The sequence below is a fragment of the Myxocyprinus asiaticus genome, chromosome 4 (genome assembly GCF_019703515.2).
Source record: "Myxocyprinus asiaticus isolate MX2 ecotype Aquarium Trade chromosome 4, UBuf_Myxa_2, whole genome shotgun sequence".
Classification (NCBI taxonomy): domain Eukaryota; kingdom Metazoa; phylum Chordata; class Actinopteri; order Cypriniformes; family Catostomidae; genus Myxocyprinus; species Myxocyprinus asiaticus.
Genome location: NC_059347.1, coordinates 10445852 through 10465405, shown reverse-complemented (window position 1 = coordinate 10465405; position 19554 = coordinate 10445852). Strand labels below are relative to the sequence as shown.

Sequence of the window (19554 nt, the reverse complement as noted above, 5' to 3'; positions counted from 1 at the left end):
TTTTATCCCAAGAAAACTCATTGGTATCGATGATATTGGACTTGAAATTATTGGCATTGGATCAAAAAGAAAATAAGTGGTATCGTCCATACTCTCAATATGTCATCAGTCACTCATCCCAGCGCTATTCTGTGATGGTCCCAGTATAAATCAGATTAATGTTGGTCACAATACCACTAATAGCAACTACAGTTTAAAAGGGCACTTTTTAAAAGAGTCAGTGATCGGTATCGGCCGATCTTAGCGTTAAAAAATCTCTTTTCTGATTGGCGCACTGCTATTTTCTGCCAAGCTTTATTCTCCATAAATGGTACAAAAATGCATACAATATTAATTGTACAGTCAAAATCCACAATTAAAACAGAATTATGTCCATTTCCAATTTGCTTGGTTCTTGCCATGATTCTTTATCCAAGAAAATCCCGCTGGTAATTACGACTTTATGGTGGCGTTCATTTGCGCACATTTTATAAATACGATCTTACCGACATGGCATGAGCATACCATTAATTCATATTGTTTATTTTGCTATTTTGCACCAGATGAGTAGTACATTTACTTGCTGACTAATTGATCAAAGCAGTTCTTGAATGAACTCCTAATAAAGACTCCACCACTCAACTAAGTTTGCCATGGGTATAATTGGCTGCGCCGTAATAGATTTGATTTACTTGTATTTTTGATACTTAAGTAAATTTAATATCAGTTACTTTTTACTTGTACTTTTGATGAGGTTTTTACTCTGTGATCATGCGCTACATGGACGGCTATTGCTTTTGCACACTGTCTCCATGTTTACATTTGCATCTCTTTTATGAGGGAGTACTTCTAAAAAATTATGTTCCAAACACTTTCTCTAGAGATTCACCAACTTCTAATTTGGAAATTCTAGAACATGCACAAATATATACTGTATATCATCATAGTCACATATGTGGATTATCTTTACTGCCAGGTGAGGCTTAAAGTAAAAAGAGCCTGAACCTTGTAGGTTAGGCATTTGTTATTGTTTAGATGTGTGGTGTTCCCGTCAACACCTGCTTGAACCACACAATCACAATCACTAATTGAACCTCACTAATCCCTCCCACTCTCTCTACAGTCTCCTCTCTCTATCCCTTAATCTCTGTACTGTATGATGTGACCCAAATACCCAAAACTGGTCCGCAGGCTCATTTAACCAGATGTTCTGTCTTGAAAACAACACAATTGTGTGCAAACAGACATGCACTGGTTGTAGAGTAAACATAATTTCACATTCACATGCACACCAAAAATGTAGAAGAATAAAATTTGTGACAGTATATGCAATCAACAGTGTTGTACATATTATGAGCTTCTTACTGTAACTAGGAGTTAAAATGGTCCAAAACGAACTGGAACCATGTTCTGTTACCTTCAGTGGGCACACTCCCACACACAGACGTGCTTACCTCTTTTGACCCAGGGTGCGTTTCCCATACAATGACTTAACTCACTGCTTATCCACCATAGTATGATGCATCGTTGGAGAAATTAACTAGCTAGTCACGATTGTTTCCCTAAACCGTGGTAACTATGTCGCAAATCCATCGTTTGAACCACATTGTTTCAACAACATACTGTAGATCTGTTGTTAATGATGTCACACAGGGAGTGGAGTAATAACTTCTGCGGATATTGAATTGTAATAGCTAATTTACTCGTTCACCAGAAAGCCATTTAGCACGAGAAAGCTGCTGAAGACACGAAAGCAGCATGCACTTTGTAATGCATCCGATGCATTGCGCTGCAATAGTGGGTTTTCCCTCTAAATCAGACTTTGGTGTTCCCTATCTGTCACTCACTCGACGTTGTGTTGAAGTAGTGACACTAGGGGTCACTCTTGGGAGCCCGAGACACCTCTGGTCTTTGATAAAAAGCCAATGAAAATTGGCGAGTGGTATTTGCATGCCACTCCCCCGGACATACGGGTATAAAAGGAGCTGGTATGCAACCACTCATTCAGATTTTCTCTTCGGAGCCGAACGGTCATGCTCACTGAGCTGAATTCCCATGACTGTTCATTCACCTCTGCTGGATCTGACGACACATTTCAGCGGCTTCTCCCTCCTCTGCACTGGTGCACTGCAGAGAATGCCCCTGGGTGCTTCGGCAGAAATAAGAGTATATTTCTCTAAAAGAGCATATTTCTCTAAAGGAGTATATTTCTCTGTCCTTCTACCCATGGGTATGAGGCCAGCGTGGCTAGCACTGGGGGTGATTTGAGGACCCCAATGGGACCGCCTCTGCCAGCACGCTCGTCTGCCCTGATCGGGCTTCCGGATGAGTCCGCCGGCTCATCTCACAGCGAGTTTGACCTCTTATTCGGAGCCCGCGAAAGTGATGGGCTCTCGAGCGCAGGATCAGAGAGCGGGCTCGTCCAGTCAGACGTGGAAGCCTCAGCTGGGCTCCTCCCTTCGGGTGCGCGGATTGGTTGAGATTGGTGAGGCCAACAAGACTTGGTTCCTTGCTGGCCCCATCTCCCAGGCTGGCCTATTTGGTGACACCGTTTTTGCCCAGCAGTTCTCGATGGTGAAGCAGCAGACGGAGGCTATCCGGCATATCCTGCCCCGGCACGGCTCAAGATCCCGCACCCTGTCTGCTCGTTGCCAAGGGCGTCCCCCTGCGGTGACTGCACCAGCTCCAACGCAGCCCACCCCTTCGGCCCGGCCCCGGTGTGGAGCCCACCGTAGGAAGCAGATGCCAACCGTCTCGTGTCTGCCAAGAACCCGTGAAAGGCTTCAAAGCACCCAAAGCTGGGGACCCAGGGACGATGAAACCCGCTGCTCTGGAGCTGGTAAGCAGACCACTCCATCCCCCGGTCGAGGGCCGGGAGGAGAATCTTTTTGTTACCTTTGCATTTAATTGTGCTGCATGCCCAAGTGGCTGCAGTACCCAAGAGTTCAGCAAGAGCAGTTTCCTTGTTCTCTGGGTCATGTATCTGATGTGAATGGCTGTCATCACGACCACCATCCACCACTCTATTTGGCAGGTTTGGCGCTCCAGTGGCGGTCTTCCCGCCCCTGAGCGCCCAGCTGTGGCTCAAATCCGCCCCCGATGTGACAGTCTCCACAGGTCACGAGGACAGGCCTCTTCCATCCCAGGCTGTTCCGGGGGTGGTCACAAGGAGCCAGGTAAGTACTTTGATGTCCCTGAACTCAGCACGGCCACGACATGGTGTGGCACCTCGAGCTCCGCCCCGCCACGAGGCCCCACCCGCCGGTACATCCGACAAGATTGTCCCTTTGGTCCCCCTCGTGCGGAGCTTGGATGCATGGCTTGCGCTTTCCAATCTGTCACAATGGCTGGTCCAGACTGTCCGACTCAGATACGTGATTCAGTTTGCCAAGCATCCGCCTAGGTTCAGCGGTATCCACTTCACCTTGGTGAAGGACAAAAACGCTGCTACCTCCTACGGAAGGGTGCGATAGAACCTGTCCCTCCGGCCGAGATGAAGAAGGGGTTTTACAGCCCCTACTTCATCGTACCGAAAAAAGGCGATGGGTTGCGGCCAATCTTGGACCTGCGAGAACTGAACCGGGCTTTACACAGACTCCCGTTCAAGATGCTGATGCAAAAACGCATTCTGGCAAGCATCTGGCATCAAGATTGGTTCACGGTGGTAGACCTGAAGGACGCGTACTTCCACGTCTCGATTCTAACTCAACACAGACCCTTCCTGCGGTTTGCATTCAAGGGTCAGGCGTATCAGTACAAGGTCCTCCCTTTCGGCCTGTCCTTGTCCCCTCATGACTTCACGAAGGTCGCAGAGGCAGCCCTTGCCCCGTTAAGGGAAGTGGGCATTCGCATTCTCAACTATCTCGACTACTGGCAAATCCTAGCTCACTCTTGGGACATGTTGTGTGCACACAGGGACTTGGTGCTCTCACACCTCAGCCGATTAGGGCTTCAGGTCAACTGGGAAAAGAGCAAGCTCCTCCCGGTTCAGAGCATCTCTTTCCTCAGTTTGGCGTTGGACTCTTTGACAGCGCGCCTCACGAAATGAATGCGCACAGTCGGTGCTGACCTGTTTGAAGGTATTCAAACAGAAAACAGCGGTTCCACTGAAACTCTTTCAGAGGCTCCTGGGGCATATGGCATCCTCAGCGGTGGCCACCCCGCTCGGGTTGATGCATATGAGACCGCTTCAGCACGTGCTTCAGACTCGAGTCCCAAGATTGGCATAGCGCCATGGGACACATCGCGTGGTCATCACGCTGGTCTGTCACCGTCTTTTCAGCCCTTGGACCGACTTCTCGTTTCTACGGGCAGGTGTTCCCCTAGAGCAGGTCTCCAGGCGCATCATGGTCACAACAGGCGCCTCCAAAATGGGCTGGGACGCTGTTTGAAATGGACACGCAGCCGCCAGCTTATGGATGGGCCTGCGACTGCATCGAGTTGTTGGCAATTCTGCTCGCCCTGCGGAGGTTTCGGCCGTTGATCCAGGGCAAGCACGTGTTAGTTCAGACAGACAACACGACAACAGTAGCATATGTCAACTGCCAAGGCAGTCTGCGCTCTCGTTGTATGTCATAAGTCGCCCGCCATCTCCTCCTCTGGAGTCAGCAGCACTTCAAGTCGCTGCGAGCCACTCACATCCCGGGCGACCTCAACACTACAGCAGACGTACTGTCATGGCAGGTTACCCTCAGGGGAGAGTGGAGACTCCACCCTCAGGTGGTCCAGCTGATTTGGAGTCGATTCAGACAGGCACAGGTAGAACTGTTCGCCTCCCAAGAATCCTCCCACTGCCCACTCTGGTACGCCCTCACCGAGGCGCCCCTCGGCATAGACACGCTGGCACACAGCTGGCCTCCTGGCCTACGCAAATATGTGTTTCCCCCAGTGAGCCTACTTGCACAGACTGTGTGCAAGGTCAGGGAGGACGAGGAGCAGGTCGTCCTGGTAGCACCCTACTGGCCCACCCAGATGTGGTTCTCGGAATTCCCCTGAGGAAGGACCTTCTTTCTCAGGGACGGGGCACCATCTGGCACCCACGACCAGACCTCCGGAATCTCCATGTCTGGCCCCTGGACAGGACGCAGAAGACCTAAGCGGTGGTAGACACGATCACTCAGGCTAAGGCCCCCTTTATGAGGCGCCTGTATGCCTTTAAGTGGCGTCTGTTCGCTAAGTGGTGTTCTTCCTGACGGGAAGACCCCCAGAGATGTGCAGTTGGATCGGCGCTTTCCTTCCTGCAGGAGAGGTTGGAAAGGCGGCTGTCCCCTTCCACCTTGAAGGTGTACGTTGCTGCTATAGCAGCACACCATGACACAGTGGACTGTAAGTCCTTAGGGAAGCACGACCTGATCATCAGGTTCCTGAGAGGCACCAGGAAGCTGAATCCCTCCAGACCGCGCCTCGTTCCCTCATGGGACCTCTCTGTAGGTCTTCAGGGTCTACAGAGAGCCCCCTTTGAGCCTTTGCAGTAAGCTGAGCTTAAGGCACTCTCTTTGAAGACTGCCCTCCTGACTGCGTTCACTTCCATCAAGAGGGTAGGTGACCTGCAAGCATTCTCTGTCAGCGAAACGTGCCTGGAGTTCGGTCCGGGCTACTCTCACGTGATCCTGAGACCCCAACCGGGCTATGTGCCCAATGTTCCCACGAGCGCTGCCCCAGGAGGAGGCAGACCCAGCCCTGTCGTTGCTGTGTCCGGTGCGCACTTTACGCATCTATTTGGATCGCACACAGAGCTTAAGGATCTCTGAGCAGCTCTTTGTCTGCTTTGGTGCACAGCGGAAAGGAAGCGTTGTCTCCTAGCAGAGGATCGCCCACTGGCTCATTGATGCCATAGCTATGGCATATCACACCCAGGATGTGCTGCCCCCGGTAGGGCTACGAGCCCATTCTACCAGGGGTATAGCAGCCTCCTGGGCCCTGGCCAGGGGTGCCTCTCTAACAGACATTTGCAGAGCACCGGGCTGGGCAATACCCAACACCTTTGCAAGGTTCTACAACCTCCGGGTGGAACTGGTTTCATCCCAGGTAGCAGCATGCAATACAAGCGGATAAGCCTGGGATAGCCGGCTGGGTGTATCGCTTGCACATAGCGCCTTTCACCTCCTCTAAGCTGAAGACATGCGGCATTAATTCCCAGTAGTGTTCACAAACTATGTTCCCTGGTTGACTTCCTGGTTGAGTTTTCAGCTACCATTAGACTCTCCACATGGTCGGCAATACCATGTGACATATTTTTCCACTTAAATACCCCCCCCCTTTGGGCGAGGTGTGGTCTCCGCGGTGTCCTCCCTAGACCTGGCGGCCCAGTCGGATAAAACCACTTGTTTTTTAGGGAGTGGAAAAAAAGAAGGGGAAAAGAGGCCACGACTGGGTTAGCCTGTCTCTATCTTTTGGGTAGTCGACTTGTCCCCAAAGGGCCGTTCGACACTCATAACTATGTTGGGGGAGGTTACGTGTTGGCCTGGTGCGCTGGCTATGAGGCACACAGTTGTCTGCCCGTCACACACCGCCAGTTCACGTAACACAGTTCAGCCAGTTGCGGCGTTTTGTATAGGGACCCCTAGTGTCACTACATCGACACAACGTCGAGAGAGTGACAGATAGGGAATGTCATGGTTACTTGCGTAACCTCCATTCCCTGATGGAGGGAATGAGACGTTGTGTCCCTCCTGCCACAACGCTGAACTATCCGCTGAAATGGCCAGACCTTGTCTCGGCTCCTCAGCATAAAACCTGAATGAGTGGTTACATACCAGCACCTTTTATACCCGTATGTCCTGGGGAGATGGTATGCAAATACCACTCGCCAATTTTCATTGGCCTTTTATCAAAGACCAGAGGTGTCTCGGGCTCCCAAGAGTGACCCCTAGTGTCACTACATCGACACAACATGTCGTTCCCTCCATCAGGGAACAGAGGTTATGCAAGTAACCATGACGTTCCCTTGATGCACTTGAGCACATACGCACATGCGTACTCTTCAAAAAAATACTAATGGCACTTACGCATAAACATAAACGCATAAAAGCTGTGATCTCAACAGAAACTGTGTGTGATAAAGTGCTTTTCCTTAACAGCATTTAATCCCTTAAATGGCTGCACTTGTGTTTACGTGACATTTCAGAAAACCCCCGCAATAAATAGTTTTTAAATGCCTGTAAACGTGGTCAAAGACTTGACAGAATTAAAGATATATTTGGAATGAAAGATAGCCTATAGAAGCCTCAGCAATATCAAATGATATCCACATAGCAAACTCATAAGGAACTATGCTTCTGACCACAGCAGGTAAAAAGCTGTAGTTCCAACCACACAACTTTGCGATGCGGTTTGCGAATGTTCGTTGGAACTACGGTTTCAGGAAACACCAATTTTTTGAACTATGTTGGTAATGATGGAACTTGCGACCAAAGTTGGCTAACGATGCTTTTGGGAAACGTACCTGTTTCATGTGATATCACTGTATGACCACGCCACCATGTTTGTGACCAAAAATCCCTATACCTTCAGTGTACCACCAGACTACAATGTAAACATAATAGTCAAATACATTAATATGCCATGGTTGCTTTCTGTGAATTCTTAATGAGTTAAAAGCAGCAAAAGGGATCATCTCAGATGTTTTGTAATATTGTTACCAAATCAGACCAGAAAACAACACAAAAACATTTGTAACATTTGAACGAATGAGAGATGTTAACTGTGATGTACTGGTAGTAGGGGTGTGCAGCGAAGCCATTATCTGTATCTGTATCTGTTACTATGACAAAATTATCTGTAGCTTTATTCGGATAGTACCGGATGTGGGCAGGGCTTAAACTGGAAGTCAGTCAAAATCAAATTAAATGCTCATATATAAATTTGTAACTCTATTACATTAATAGTACTATAAATAAGTAGTATGGAAGTCAGCATGAACTCAAAATTGACCCTATTTATTTTATTAATGCATGTTACTGGTCTTTTTGTGAACGGTTCATCCATGCATTTTTTTGCTATTTTATAAAAAAAATGTACTTCATAATCTTTAATCAAAATGTCATATCTTGCTCTTCCAGTGACTCTCCGCTACTGATGTATGCAAGTGGTAATCAGTTTTAAACCCACCCCTTCAAGAGTCCATCATGTAAATAAACCTGGCTTCAGAGCAGCTAATGCAGAAATTAAGAGTTGTTTCTTCAGCTGTTTCCCTAACAAAACCCTGTTCCATACACCAAACTACCTTGGTAGATCTGAAATATCTAGATGTTGCTGACAGTCTACTCAGCCTCTATATGATTAGGATTAGGAGTGTGGTTATGGCCTCTGTAGCCTGCCAGGAACACATCCAGGCACATTTCTGCAATAGGCATGGAACGATACACAAATTTCATGATACAATACGATGCAAAGCCTCACGATAAAATATGATACAATACTATTAAAAAAACAGCACCCACAAATGTTTTGCTCAGACTTATTCAAGGATTCAACATAAATGTCTTTAAATCATCAATGACACAAAAGCGTCTGACATTGGCAAAAAGTACAAACAAAAAGTAGAGCTCTATAATAATGTAACTTAAACAACAGCACTTTTATATTGTAATGAGAAAAACTGATATTTATACTTTATATTTGTATAGCACTTTTCACAATACACATAGTTTCAAATCGGCTTTATAGAAAACCATGCCTTATTGTTTTAAATTCACCAGAGAGCAAGCTAAAGTGACTGTAGCAAGGGAAAAAAAAATATTTCAATGTTATTTAGTGGTGTAAAAAAAAAAATATTTAAAAAAAATTGAGAGGAACCTGACCTCTGGTTTTACGGTATATGTACATAATCTAATATTATTTAACGGCTTGAGTAACGCAATTTTTTTGGCCTCTTTGTACTCATACCTGTTTACATTTAGACGTCAAAACCAGAGAATAATAAGTCTCATGTAATCGCGGGTTTCTTACATTGTCAGATTTTTGAATAAGCTTGTTTTTGTTACTTATGAGCGTCTTGCTCAGTGTCATGCCATGTGTCGTCTGGAAGAGGTGCAAATTTGCTGCTGCTGTTTTTCTGCATCGCAAATCCACCAATTTGTGCGGTGATCTCGGTGTATATAAAAGGACATGAATGATGTACTGTAGCGCTGGGACATGACACATCGTTTGGCAAATTCGACAAGCTGTAACACTACAATCTACTTGCCATTTGCCATTGATCTTCTCACCTATGTACTGTAGATCTGTTGCTCTGTTGTCCTGTGAGTGCTCAGCACCACCTCTCTGGGGAGGAGACTGTTTCACAGCTCTCAATTTTGCGCTGCTTGGTTTTAATTACACTATGTTGCATTTGTTTAGACAGGGGTGGATTTAGGCAAGGGCAACATGGGTAGCTGGGGCGGGGGGCGCCATACAAGCTAGAACCGCTACTGTGTTTATGGTATTGAATCATGAGCGTCGTTTCATACAATACAATACGATACAATATTTTTTACACCCCTATTCTGAAATGGCCGCGAAATCACAAAATGTGCCCACATTTCTGGTATAGTTCATCCACTGACACAGAGTTACAATTTTACTTGGTTTATAAAAAACGAATTTCTATATGCAGGTAGGTATTGAACCCAGGACACTTGCATTAAAAAAGATCATACCACAATACACACATGCCCTATAATACCGTTAGTGTTATTTGTAGACATACCTGTATTGTTTGTATTATTTTTTTTTTATTATTATTATTGTATTTATAGAATTACTATGAAAAGCATTCTTTCCTTGAATTCCTCCTAATAGGAAAGGTTTGTGTTTTATAATGTTACACCTGTGCTATACTAATAATCCATGAATGGCATTGTGCTGGACTGGAATTAGCTAAATTACTTTCAGTGCAATATGAATATTGTATGAATTTTATTATGTGCATGACATATACTGTAGATAGATGAGGCCAGCAGTTTAATTGAAATGTGACTGTGCAAAATAGCTAAGAATCTAAGCATGACTAAGCAATTGGATGTGATTTAATTAACCTGTGCTGTCATGTACAGTATATGATGTTCCTATTTCACTGATTTTAATTGGAACATCAGAAAGAAATGTGCAAGGTATTAACTTGAGCTTGTATTCCTCTCTCTTTTATCTATCTCCAGAGTGAAAGAAAACAGTAGAATCCTCATTGGTGGGAGTCCATTTCTTCCTTAAAGAACCATTCCATTGAGATATAAAAGGAGAGTGGAGGTGAGAACAGCTTGCAGGAGAGTTGCATGATGGCTCCTGAAGGTATACAAGACTTGCTCTTTTTATTGCTGCTGTGCATCACACTATTGGCTGAGCTATTGGAGATGGCTGCAGCTTCTACGCAAGGGTTGGATGGTGAAGGTGACATATTGTGTCCCTCTGTATGTCGCTGTGATGAGGACTTTATTTACTGCAATGACCGTGGACTGAGTGCAATCCCACCACTTCCACCATCTGCATCTGTCCTTTATCTTCAGAACAATCAAATTGATAATGCAGGGCTTCCAATGTCCTTGGAGCATCACACTTTGGTCCGTGTTATATATCTCTATGATAACGAGCTGGATGACTTTCCAATGCATTTACCACCTTCATTACGTGAGCTTCACCTCCAGGACAACAACATTAGAGTGTTACCACGAGCTGCACTTGCTAGACTTCCGCTTCTTGAAAAGTTGCATCTAGACGACAACTCTGTTTCTACAGTCAGTATTGAGGACCAGGCCTTCGTGGACAACCCTCGACTACGTCTGCTCTTCCTTTCCAGAAACCACCTTTCCAGCATCCCATCTGGTCTTCCTGCCTCACTTGAGGAGCTCTGTTTAGATGACAACCGAATCTCCACAATTCCCACTCATGCCTTCCGTGGTTTGTCCTCTTTACGCCGCCTGGTCTTGGATGGTAATCTTTTAGCTAATCAACGCATAGCTGATGATACATTCTCACGCTTGTCAAATTTAACAGAGCTCTCCCTGGTCCGCAATTCTCTTCAAACACCCCCTCTTAACCTGCCCAGTGTCCACCTGCAGAGACTCTCCCTTCAGGACAATGCACTAATACACATGCCTCGAGGTTCACTTGATGGTATGCGGCGGCTACAGCGCCTAGATTTGTCTGGAAACAACCTGACCACACTTCCCAGAGGCTTGTTTAGGGATTTGGAGAGCTTGGGCCAGCTACTTGTGCGAGGCAACCCTTGGCATTGCGGGTGCAACTTGCGCTGGCTCCATGACTGGCTGGAGGCAAAGGGGAACACAATTACTTTGAGAGGCTTTATCTGCCAGACACCAGAGCGAGTCCGAGACATGGCACTTAGAGACCTCACAAATCAGATGGATGAATGTGAGTTGGCTGCTGTTGGCGGTGGAGGAGTAGGTGCAGGGGTTGGTGGTAACAAAGTGAGTGGAGGAGGGATGGGAGCCATTTCTACTCTCTCTCCCCCTCAAGGGTCCCTGTTCACTCTCAGATCCAAGCGACCAGGCCTGGGTCTCCCAGAAACAGGGTTGGACTACACTTTAAGCAGCAGTGGTGTGGGCAAGAACCTGGCCCTGAATGTGAAACCTTTATCCAGTGACAGCATTCGGGTTACTTGGAGCGTTGCACAAACCTCTTCCTCCTTTCGATTAAGCTGGCTTCGTCTAGGAACCAGCTCTGCCATGGGGTCCATCACAGAGACCTTGGTTAGGGGTGATCGGCGCGAGTATCTTCTCACCTCCCTGAAGCCTGCTTCCAGCTACATCATCTGCATGGTTCCTCTAGTGTCTAACGATGGAAGCAGAAGTAGTTTGCCTGAGGGTGACACAGAACCGAATGAGGTACCAGTTTGTGCCAGAACTGAAACGTCCAATCCCAACCAGCCTGATGATGAAAGTGAGGACCAGAGCTCTGATAAAATGACCTCTCTTCCACTTGTTGGAATTATCGGAGGTGCTACAGCATTAGTTTCCCTTGCTCTTATCATTGCCATTTTCTGCTGGTACGGGCACCGTACAGGACGGCCCACCTCAAGAGATCACTACAGCCACAGTAGTTCTCGTAAGAGCAAACACTATGATGACTACATTGAGTCAGGCACCAAGAAAGACAATACTATCTTAGAGATCAGAGGTCCTGGATTTCAGATGACGCCAATGGCAGCAAGGCAGCCCCTTCAGCCCAAACCAGTACGAGAGGATTACATTATACACACTATCTTCCCCTCCAATGGCACAGGTCTATACAAGCCACCCAATAACATGACCAATTCTGGTTATGATACCAACCGTGGCTATAGAGAAAGAGGCATTCCAGATATAGATTACTCCTACACATGATATCCTTGATTTAGCAAGTATAATTAGGAGTCATGTACTGCATAGATCTTCATGGGTTCTGCAGAATCTCTTTGTGCCTTCTGGTCTCCATTACAATGTAGCCTGCTGTTCATGACACTATAAAACTTTTAATTGGCCAAGATGCTTATAGGAAACAGCATTATGAGTGCGGTGCCAGGAGGCAATGATGCCATTTCAGGTGGTGATACCAAATGCTATTTTCACCTCCTGGTGTAATGATCAATGTCCCTGACATTGCTGTTTTATCTCTGGCTGGCGCACTGAGGTGGATTCAAGGGCAAAACACACTGCATTCAGCTCACTAACTCTTTCTCATAGAGCTCATTACTTAATTTAGGAGAAAGGCAATTTTTGCGTAGAAAAAAAAAACTGCTGTACATTTCAATATTTGTCTTCTCTGGTTGAAGAGCCCTAAGTCAAGGATTTAATCAGTGATTGTTCATTGGCTATGAATGGTTTTGAGTCCAGCATTAGGCCAGATAACCTCTCTGCTTTGAGGAAACTGGAATTAATTTGACAAGTGAAGCTTCAGGACAATGCATGTGTTCACACGGTTCTTTTTTGGAGACTTGAGCTGCACAAGACATGATGACTGCTCATTACTACTAATGGATTTGTGGAGTGTGGACCAAGCAGAGACATGCCCCCTTAAAAGCTACAGTTTTAAATGCCTCAAAAACAAACTTAATTAAAATCTTATACACCTGAAAGCTGCCTGATTCTTCTTTGAAGACGTCCAACAAGCATTCTGCTGATTGATCTTCTTTCAGACTGGTATAAAGTGGAAAGATGTATGAAATGGGTTTATCTGTCTTAATGAACACTTTCAAAATTTAACATTTCAACTGAAGCCTGGAGTGTTGATAGATTCAAACACACACTGAATATCGGTCACAACTCTCTTTCCTGTTGTTTGATTATCATTATATTCTTTTATTATTATTATTATTATTATTATTATTATTATTATGTTTCCCTTCCATTTTTAAATATAACTCATAAATCTCTACTGATAATTGATTATAATCAAATACGGGGTTTCCTCTTTAAGTGGGGTTTTAAATAAAATAAAATAAAAAAAATAAAAAAATGACAATGGGTTGTCACACATTGTCAACCCCAGCATCACCAGCCAAACAAGCCAAGCTCTCTCACCTACCAGTTAGCACCAACATGAAGGTTGTCTACTTTTTAAATATAGAAATGTGTTCATAAGAAATATTTCTTGTTGTACCACACTGATGCAATGGAAACTTTCACTACAAAAAGTTTAATACAACCCCTGATTACATTAGAATCTTTTCTTTTATACTGATCAAAGATCTACTACTTCTCCTACTCTGAATAACATAGGTGATGTGAAATGCTGATCCTAGATCTGTGTAAAAGAGAATGCCTGCCCACCCCAACTCCTACAATGTGTTTTGCAGAGGCTAATCCAATGTCCTGTTGAGATGGGAGGTGGTGGGTGGGAGGTTGCTTAGCCAAATACTTAGCACAATATTACATTCTGTAAATCACCTATTTACGTCTCCAAATGGCACTGCCCTGCTGAAACAAACCGCTTAAACCAGCCTAAGCTGGTTTGCTGATCACAGATGGTCTCTCAGCATGGTCAGGCTGGTCTTTTAGTTTTTGGCACTTTTCAGCTCATCAGACTGGGAAACCAGCTGGCCGACCAGGTAAACCAGCTGAGCACCAGCTTGGCCTGGCTGATAAAAACATCTTAAACCAGCTAAGACCAGTAAACCAGCTTAGGCTGGTTTAATATATTTTTTGTTTGTTTTTGTTTTTTTAGCAGCATGATTTGAATAGAAAGGTATAGAAAAGTTTCTGCTGCTAGCGACAGCGGTTGTACTGCTATGACTCCTGAAAGGTCGAAGGATGATAGTAGAGGGAAACCAGGAATCTGAACCGTAACACTGTGGACCATCACTGTGGGAAATGGAGGGGGCACCAGAATGTTGCATGATTTTGTAAGGTTGATGCATTAATTCCTAAACATACTTCTTTCCTTATTTCCTTGTGTGGAAATTAAGTAGTTTGTCAATGTCTTCAACCAAATCAGTTGAACCAACAGCAAGACAAAATGCTAATTAAAGAGCACTTATTAGAAAATGTACACAATGGTACTGAGACAGAGATATAGAAAAAGTGTGTGTGCTTTGTGTGAAAGATCTTTCCCGGGTCTATGACATTTATGTTTCTGTATGTTTATTTACTTATGTGATGGGAGAATTTAAGACAGCTCACACTGCCTTGCATTTTCTGTATTATTTTGCAATGTGCTTGACAAAAGGAGATTGACAGAGAGAGAGAGAGAGAGAGAGAGAGAGAGAGAGAGAGAGAGAGAGAGAATGTCTTAGACTGAAAAAGAGGGGGAAAATTTATGGAAAAAATTTATATTCCAAAACCAAGCAAGCTACCAACCTAGATAGCATTTTAAAGCATCATAGATACATTCTCGACACAAAGACCAAAAATTAACAAAAGTATTCTGCCATTTTTGGCAATAATATAAAGCAGCATCACATGTATACTTTACAGAGCAGGCCATTCCAGAATACGTTGTGACAAGCTCAGTGAAAAGATCAACCAAGATGGTGGATAAGTTGAGAGAAATGTTCAAAATAAATACTTAAATTTCATTCAGTACTTAAAATCATCCACAAACAATTGATCAATCTAATTGAAAATAGATGATTTTGTATTTTTATGTTTATTGGAGTATTATGTTGTTAGCTTAGCAACATGCTAACATAAAACATTCCTCATAGAGTGCTATTCTGTTGCTGCTTTTGAAAAGCGTTCAAAACCTGTCACTTATTAGGTTTCATTTTAGTTTGGATGGTGCCTTAAAAGATCACAGCCTACTTTATGTAGGCTGTTGATGGCGAAGTATCTCACTAGGTTTTGGAACAGAGCTATGGACTCCATACTGCAGCAGGGGCATAACACAAATTAATTCAATAGTGATGTTCTTCCATGCACAAAACATTTAGTCATTCTCTCATTATCTTCTGTTATGTTTGTGCTCTGTCTTTCTTTTTCCCCTCTGCTCAAAAAATATTTGTATCTGCAGTTTAAGAGATGGAAATTAATCTGGCCTTTCTGGCCTTTTCTGTTCAAACTAATTTTACGGTTTGGACTGACAGTAAGTCTATGTGACTTTTTTTTAATTTATTATTTCATTTATTTATTTTGTTAGTAAACCATAAATTTGCCATATAAAAAATAATATTGTTTAGAATTATTATTATTATTATTATTATTATTATTATTATTATTATTATTTAGCCTTTTATGTTTCAGACAGTTGAGACAGACAAAACATTTGGAGGGAGCAGGCTGTGTGTAAGGACATGTTGGAGGTCAGACTCGAACCAAGCATATGCACTACCCACTGCACCAATAACATAGAACTTTCTTAAAAATTTTTGGTTGATTGTTTTTACGCTTTATGTAGCCCAAGTGCAACAAGTTTAAAGTCAACATGAAACTGAAGTTGCAACACATTTTACTTCCAATATTTTTGAGTGATACTGAATATTCATCAAGAAAAAAAGAGGCCGGGACTCGATTTTATCTATTGGGAAATGTCTGGATTGTCAAAAGTGGCAGTCCTACACCAGAATGGAGCTGAATGGAAGTTTGCTGTAGATTGTGGAGGACTACTGGCCTCCTGAATCACCCTCAACAAGAGGTGGCATTTGACTGGGATGTGGTGGCTTAAGGTCAAGTTTACCCATGAGAGGTGTTCCATTGGTAACTATTTTTTCTCAAATCTATCCTTATTTACTTTTATTGATGCAACATTTATTGCATTTACATTAGCTGGTATTAAATTACTGCATTAGCTATTTGCAAGATTTCAGAATGGCTGCATTACCTACAACAGTAATCTAAAACAATGCCTAATTACGATATTTACTTGGGTATTAGTAACCAATACCTTATGCAACCTACATCAGGTCAGCTGAAATTAAAAGTCATTTCAGAGGCGGAGCAAGATATTATATTTTGATAAATGACTTTCCCCCTGATTACCATAATACTTTTACAAAGGCAATGAGATTGCAAGGTTTTCCGAAACTCTATAGGTGTAAACGGTGCCTTGCATTCAGATTCCACTTATAGATCATATTTACATCTTCAGCCTTTAGCAAATGGATTTCAATACCCCTCCCATCTTGCAAAACTGCTTTGACCTGATGCAATTGTTTTCAATTGAATTTGCAGCATGTGCAAAGAAGAATTACAGCATCTGTGTATGTGTGTTCTTTAGAGGTTCAAAAATACAGTGGCACGCTTTAAAAGCATTTTCCGTTGCAATTTTTTCCTGTCTGCTTTGTTTAAACCATCTGCAAATTGTGTAGCTCCTGCTGACTTGAACTAGCAGTCTTTCCATCTGCACCTTATTAATGCAGATGTCTCTTTGCACAGGTACACAAGCCACCATAAACACACACGCGCACATTCACACACACGCACACCTTCTGTTGTTACCCCTGAGACGAGCAAAGCCTGCATGCTCATTCTGTAAAATAGCAGCAATAGCAACAGCTCTCTCTCTCTCTCCATCTATCTATCTATCTCTCTGTCATGTTACTGGTGTCCTGTCAACTCTATGGCCTTCGTCCGTGTCATAATAAAAAGGCATTTGGGAACGATGTAATATATGGCTGTTTTATGCTGGTTAAGTGATGTATGCAGGCAGTAATAACCTGTTGCTTAAAGAGACAAACACAGTTTTTGTGCAAAACTGGCAAAACGTTCCTGATCAAGGCTTCTCTAGGGGATTTAAATTATGGAAAATTACAGCATTACAAAAAAAAAGTACTGTGGAAGTACTAGATTAGATAGTACTTTGGCATATTCCATGGTATTGAATAATTACCATATTCATATGGTATTTACAAGGTTTTCCAAGGTACTTCAAAGAATACCATGGTATTACCATGGTTCATGTCCAAAAAACATGGTATTACCATAATAGCATGTGTAAAACCAACATAATACATCTTTATTTTTTATTTTATTTTATTTTATTTTTTTTGCACAACAACCATCACAGTTAGTTGTATTTACATGGTGCATCATGGTAAAACCTCAAGTGCTGTATTTACAACATTTAACCTGGGTTCTGTTTACTACATAATGGCTTAATTACCATGTTATTATCATGCAACTGTTGGAATTGAAGACCCTAAATTTAACTTGAAGCAGCTAAATTACTTCACACAAAAATCACACAAAATTGTTTAATATTTTGCTTTTTGAAAGTATAGTAATTTCAACTTTCAAAGAGCTAAAAACTAAACTACAGATAATTAAAGCTGGCAATAAACCAAATACACAATGTGTACACAATTAGCTATGACCTACTGTTTATATCACCTCTTATAGTTTTGCTAAATGTATGTCTTTTTTTATTATTATTATTTTGCTGACAGACTATGTGAATTGTTGTAGGATAATATAATCTCAACATTTTGGACCCACAAAATAAACGGATGCTGCAGTCAGACTTTTACAAACACAACCTGAAATCCCAAGTGAATCACATGTATCACTTGTTTTGATTTTGTTCTGTTTTCTGAAGTGTTTTGAAAGGTAGAAAGTAACAAGGTGCAAGGACTGTTTATTGATTGTCTTTATTTGTACCATCTCCTCACCAAGTGATTGAAAACGTCCTGGTTACTTTCATAACCTCCGTTCCCTGATGGAGGGAACGAGGCATTGTGTCAATGTAGTGACACTAAGGGTCACTCTTGGGAGCCCCAAACACCTCTATTTTGAAAAAAGGCCAATGGGAATTGGCGAGTGGAATTTGCATGCCACTCCCCCAGACATATGGGTATAAAAGGAGCTGGCTCGCAACCACTCATTCAGGTTTTGTGCTGAGGAGCCGAGACAAGGTCCCGGCCATTTCAGCGGGTAGTTCAGTACTGTGGCAAGAGGGACACAACGTCTCGTTCCCTCCATCAGGGAACAGAGGTTATGAAAGTAACCAGGACGTTCCCTATCTGTCACTTACTTGACGTTGTGTCGATGTAGTGACACTAGGGGTCCCTATATGAAATGCCACAATAAGCTGAACTGTGTTACGTGGACTGGCGGTGCGAAACGGGTAGACCGCTGTGTGCCTCGTAGGCAGCGCACCAAACAAGTCGACTTGCCCAACAAATAGGGACAGGCTAGCCCAGCCGTGGCCTCTTTTCCTCTTTTTTTTTTCTCACCCCAAAAAAGTGGAATTTTGTTTACCGGCTGGGGGCCATAAGTGTCTACGTCGGGGGGGTCACTCCCAAGGGGAAGACACCGCAGAGACCACACCCCACCCGGAGGGGGGGGGGGGCATTTCGAGTGGAAATACGTCACATGGTCTTACCGAGTCTTGTCGGAAGTATGTCATGTGGAGAAGTCCCATGGTAGGTCCTACCCGCGAGGGGAGGGACTCTACAAACACGGTGACCAGGAAACACAGTTTACCAACAAGGAAACGATTTAGTGGAAGATATATCACATGGGGTCACCTATGGGGAACCAGCACATGAGGAGCACCTACCCCCGTACAGGGCTTAGTTAGCACATGTACTGGGCCGGCAGTGAGTTTCTACTAGTAGAGTGGGCTCGTAGCCCCATGGGGGGCGGCACGTCCTGAGCATGATATGCCATCATGATGGCGACAATGACCCAATGGGCGATCCTCTGTTTGGAGACAGTGCTCCCTTTCAGCTGTCCGCCAAAGCAGACAAAGAGCTGCTCGGAGCTTCTAAAGCTCTGCGTGCGATCCAAATAGATGCGCAAAGCATGCACCGGACACAGCAATGCCAAGGCTGGGTCTGCCTCCTCCCGGGACAGCGCTTGCAGGTTCACCACCTGATCCCTAAACGGGGTCGTGGGAACCTTGGGCACATAGCCTGGTCGGGGTCTCAGGATCACATGAGAGTAGCCTGGACCAAACTCCAGGCACGTTTCGCTGACAGAGAACGCCTGCAGGTCCCCTAACCTCTTGATTGAAGTGAGTGCAGTCAGGAAGGCAATCTTTAAAGAGAGTGCCTTAAGCTCAACTGACTCCAGGGGCTCAAAGGGAGCTCCCCATAGACCCCGAAGGACTACAGAGAGGTCCCATGAGGGGATGAGGTGCAGTCTGGAGGGATTCAACACCCTAACGCCTCTCAGGAACCTGATGATCAAGTCGTGCTTCCCCAGATACTTACCATCTACTGCATCGTGA

General features: G+C 44.1%; 1 protein-coding gene across 1 annotated transcript in view; it reads left to right on the top strand.

Moving 5' to 3' along the window:
- Positions 1–13288, top strand: part of LOC127433899 (leucine-rich repeat transmembrane protein FLRT1-like) — a 46167-nt gene extending 32879 nt beyond the window's left edge. Inside the window, exon 2 of the mRNA XM_051686222.1 lies at positions 10116–13288. Coding sequence (XP_051542182.1) covers positions 10230–12296 — 2067 coding nt within the window. The 5' untranslated portion in view covers positions 10116–10229 and the 3' untranslated portion in view covers positions 12297–13288. The remainder of the gene's footprint in view (positions 1–10115) is intronic.
- The last annotated feature ends 6266 nt before the right edge of the window (positions 13289–19554 follow it).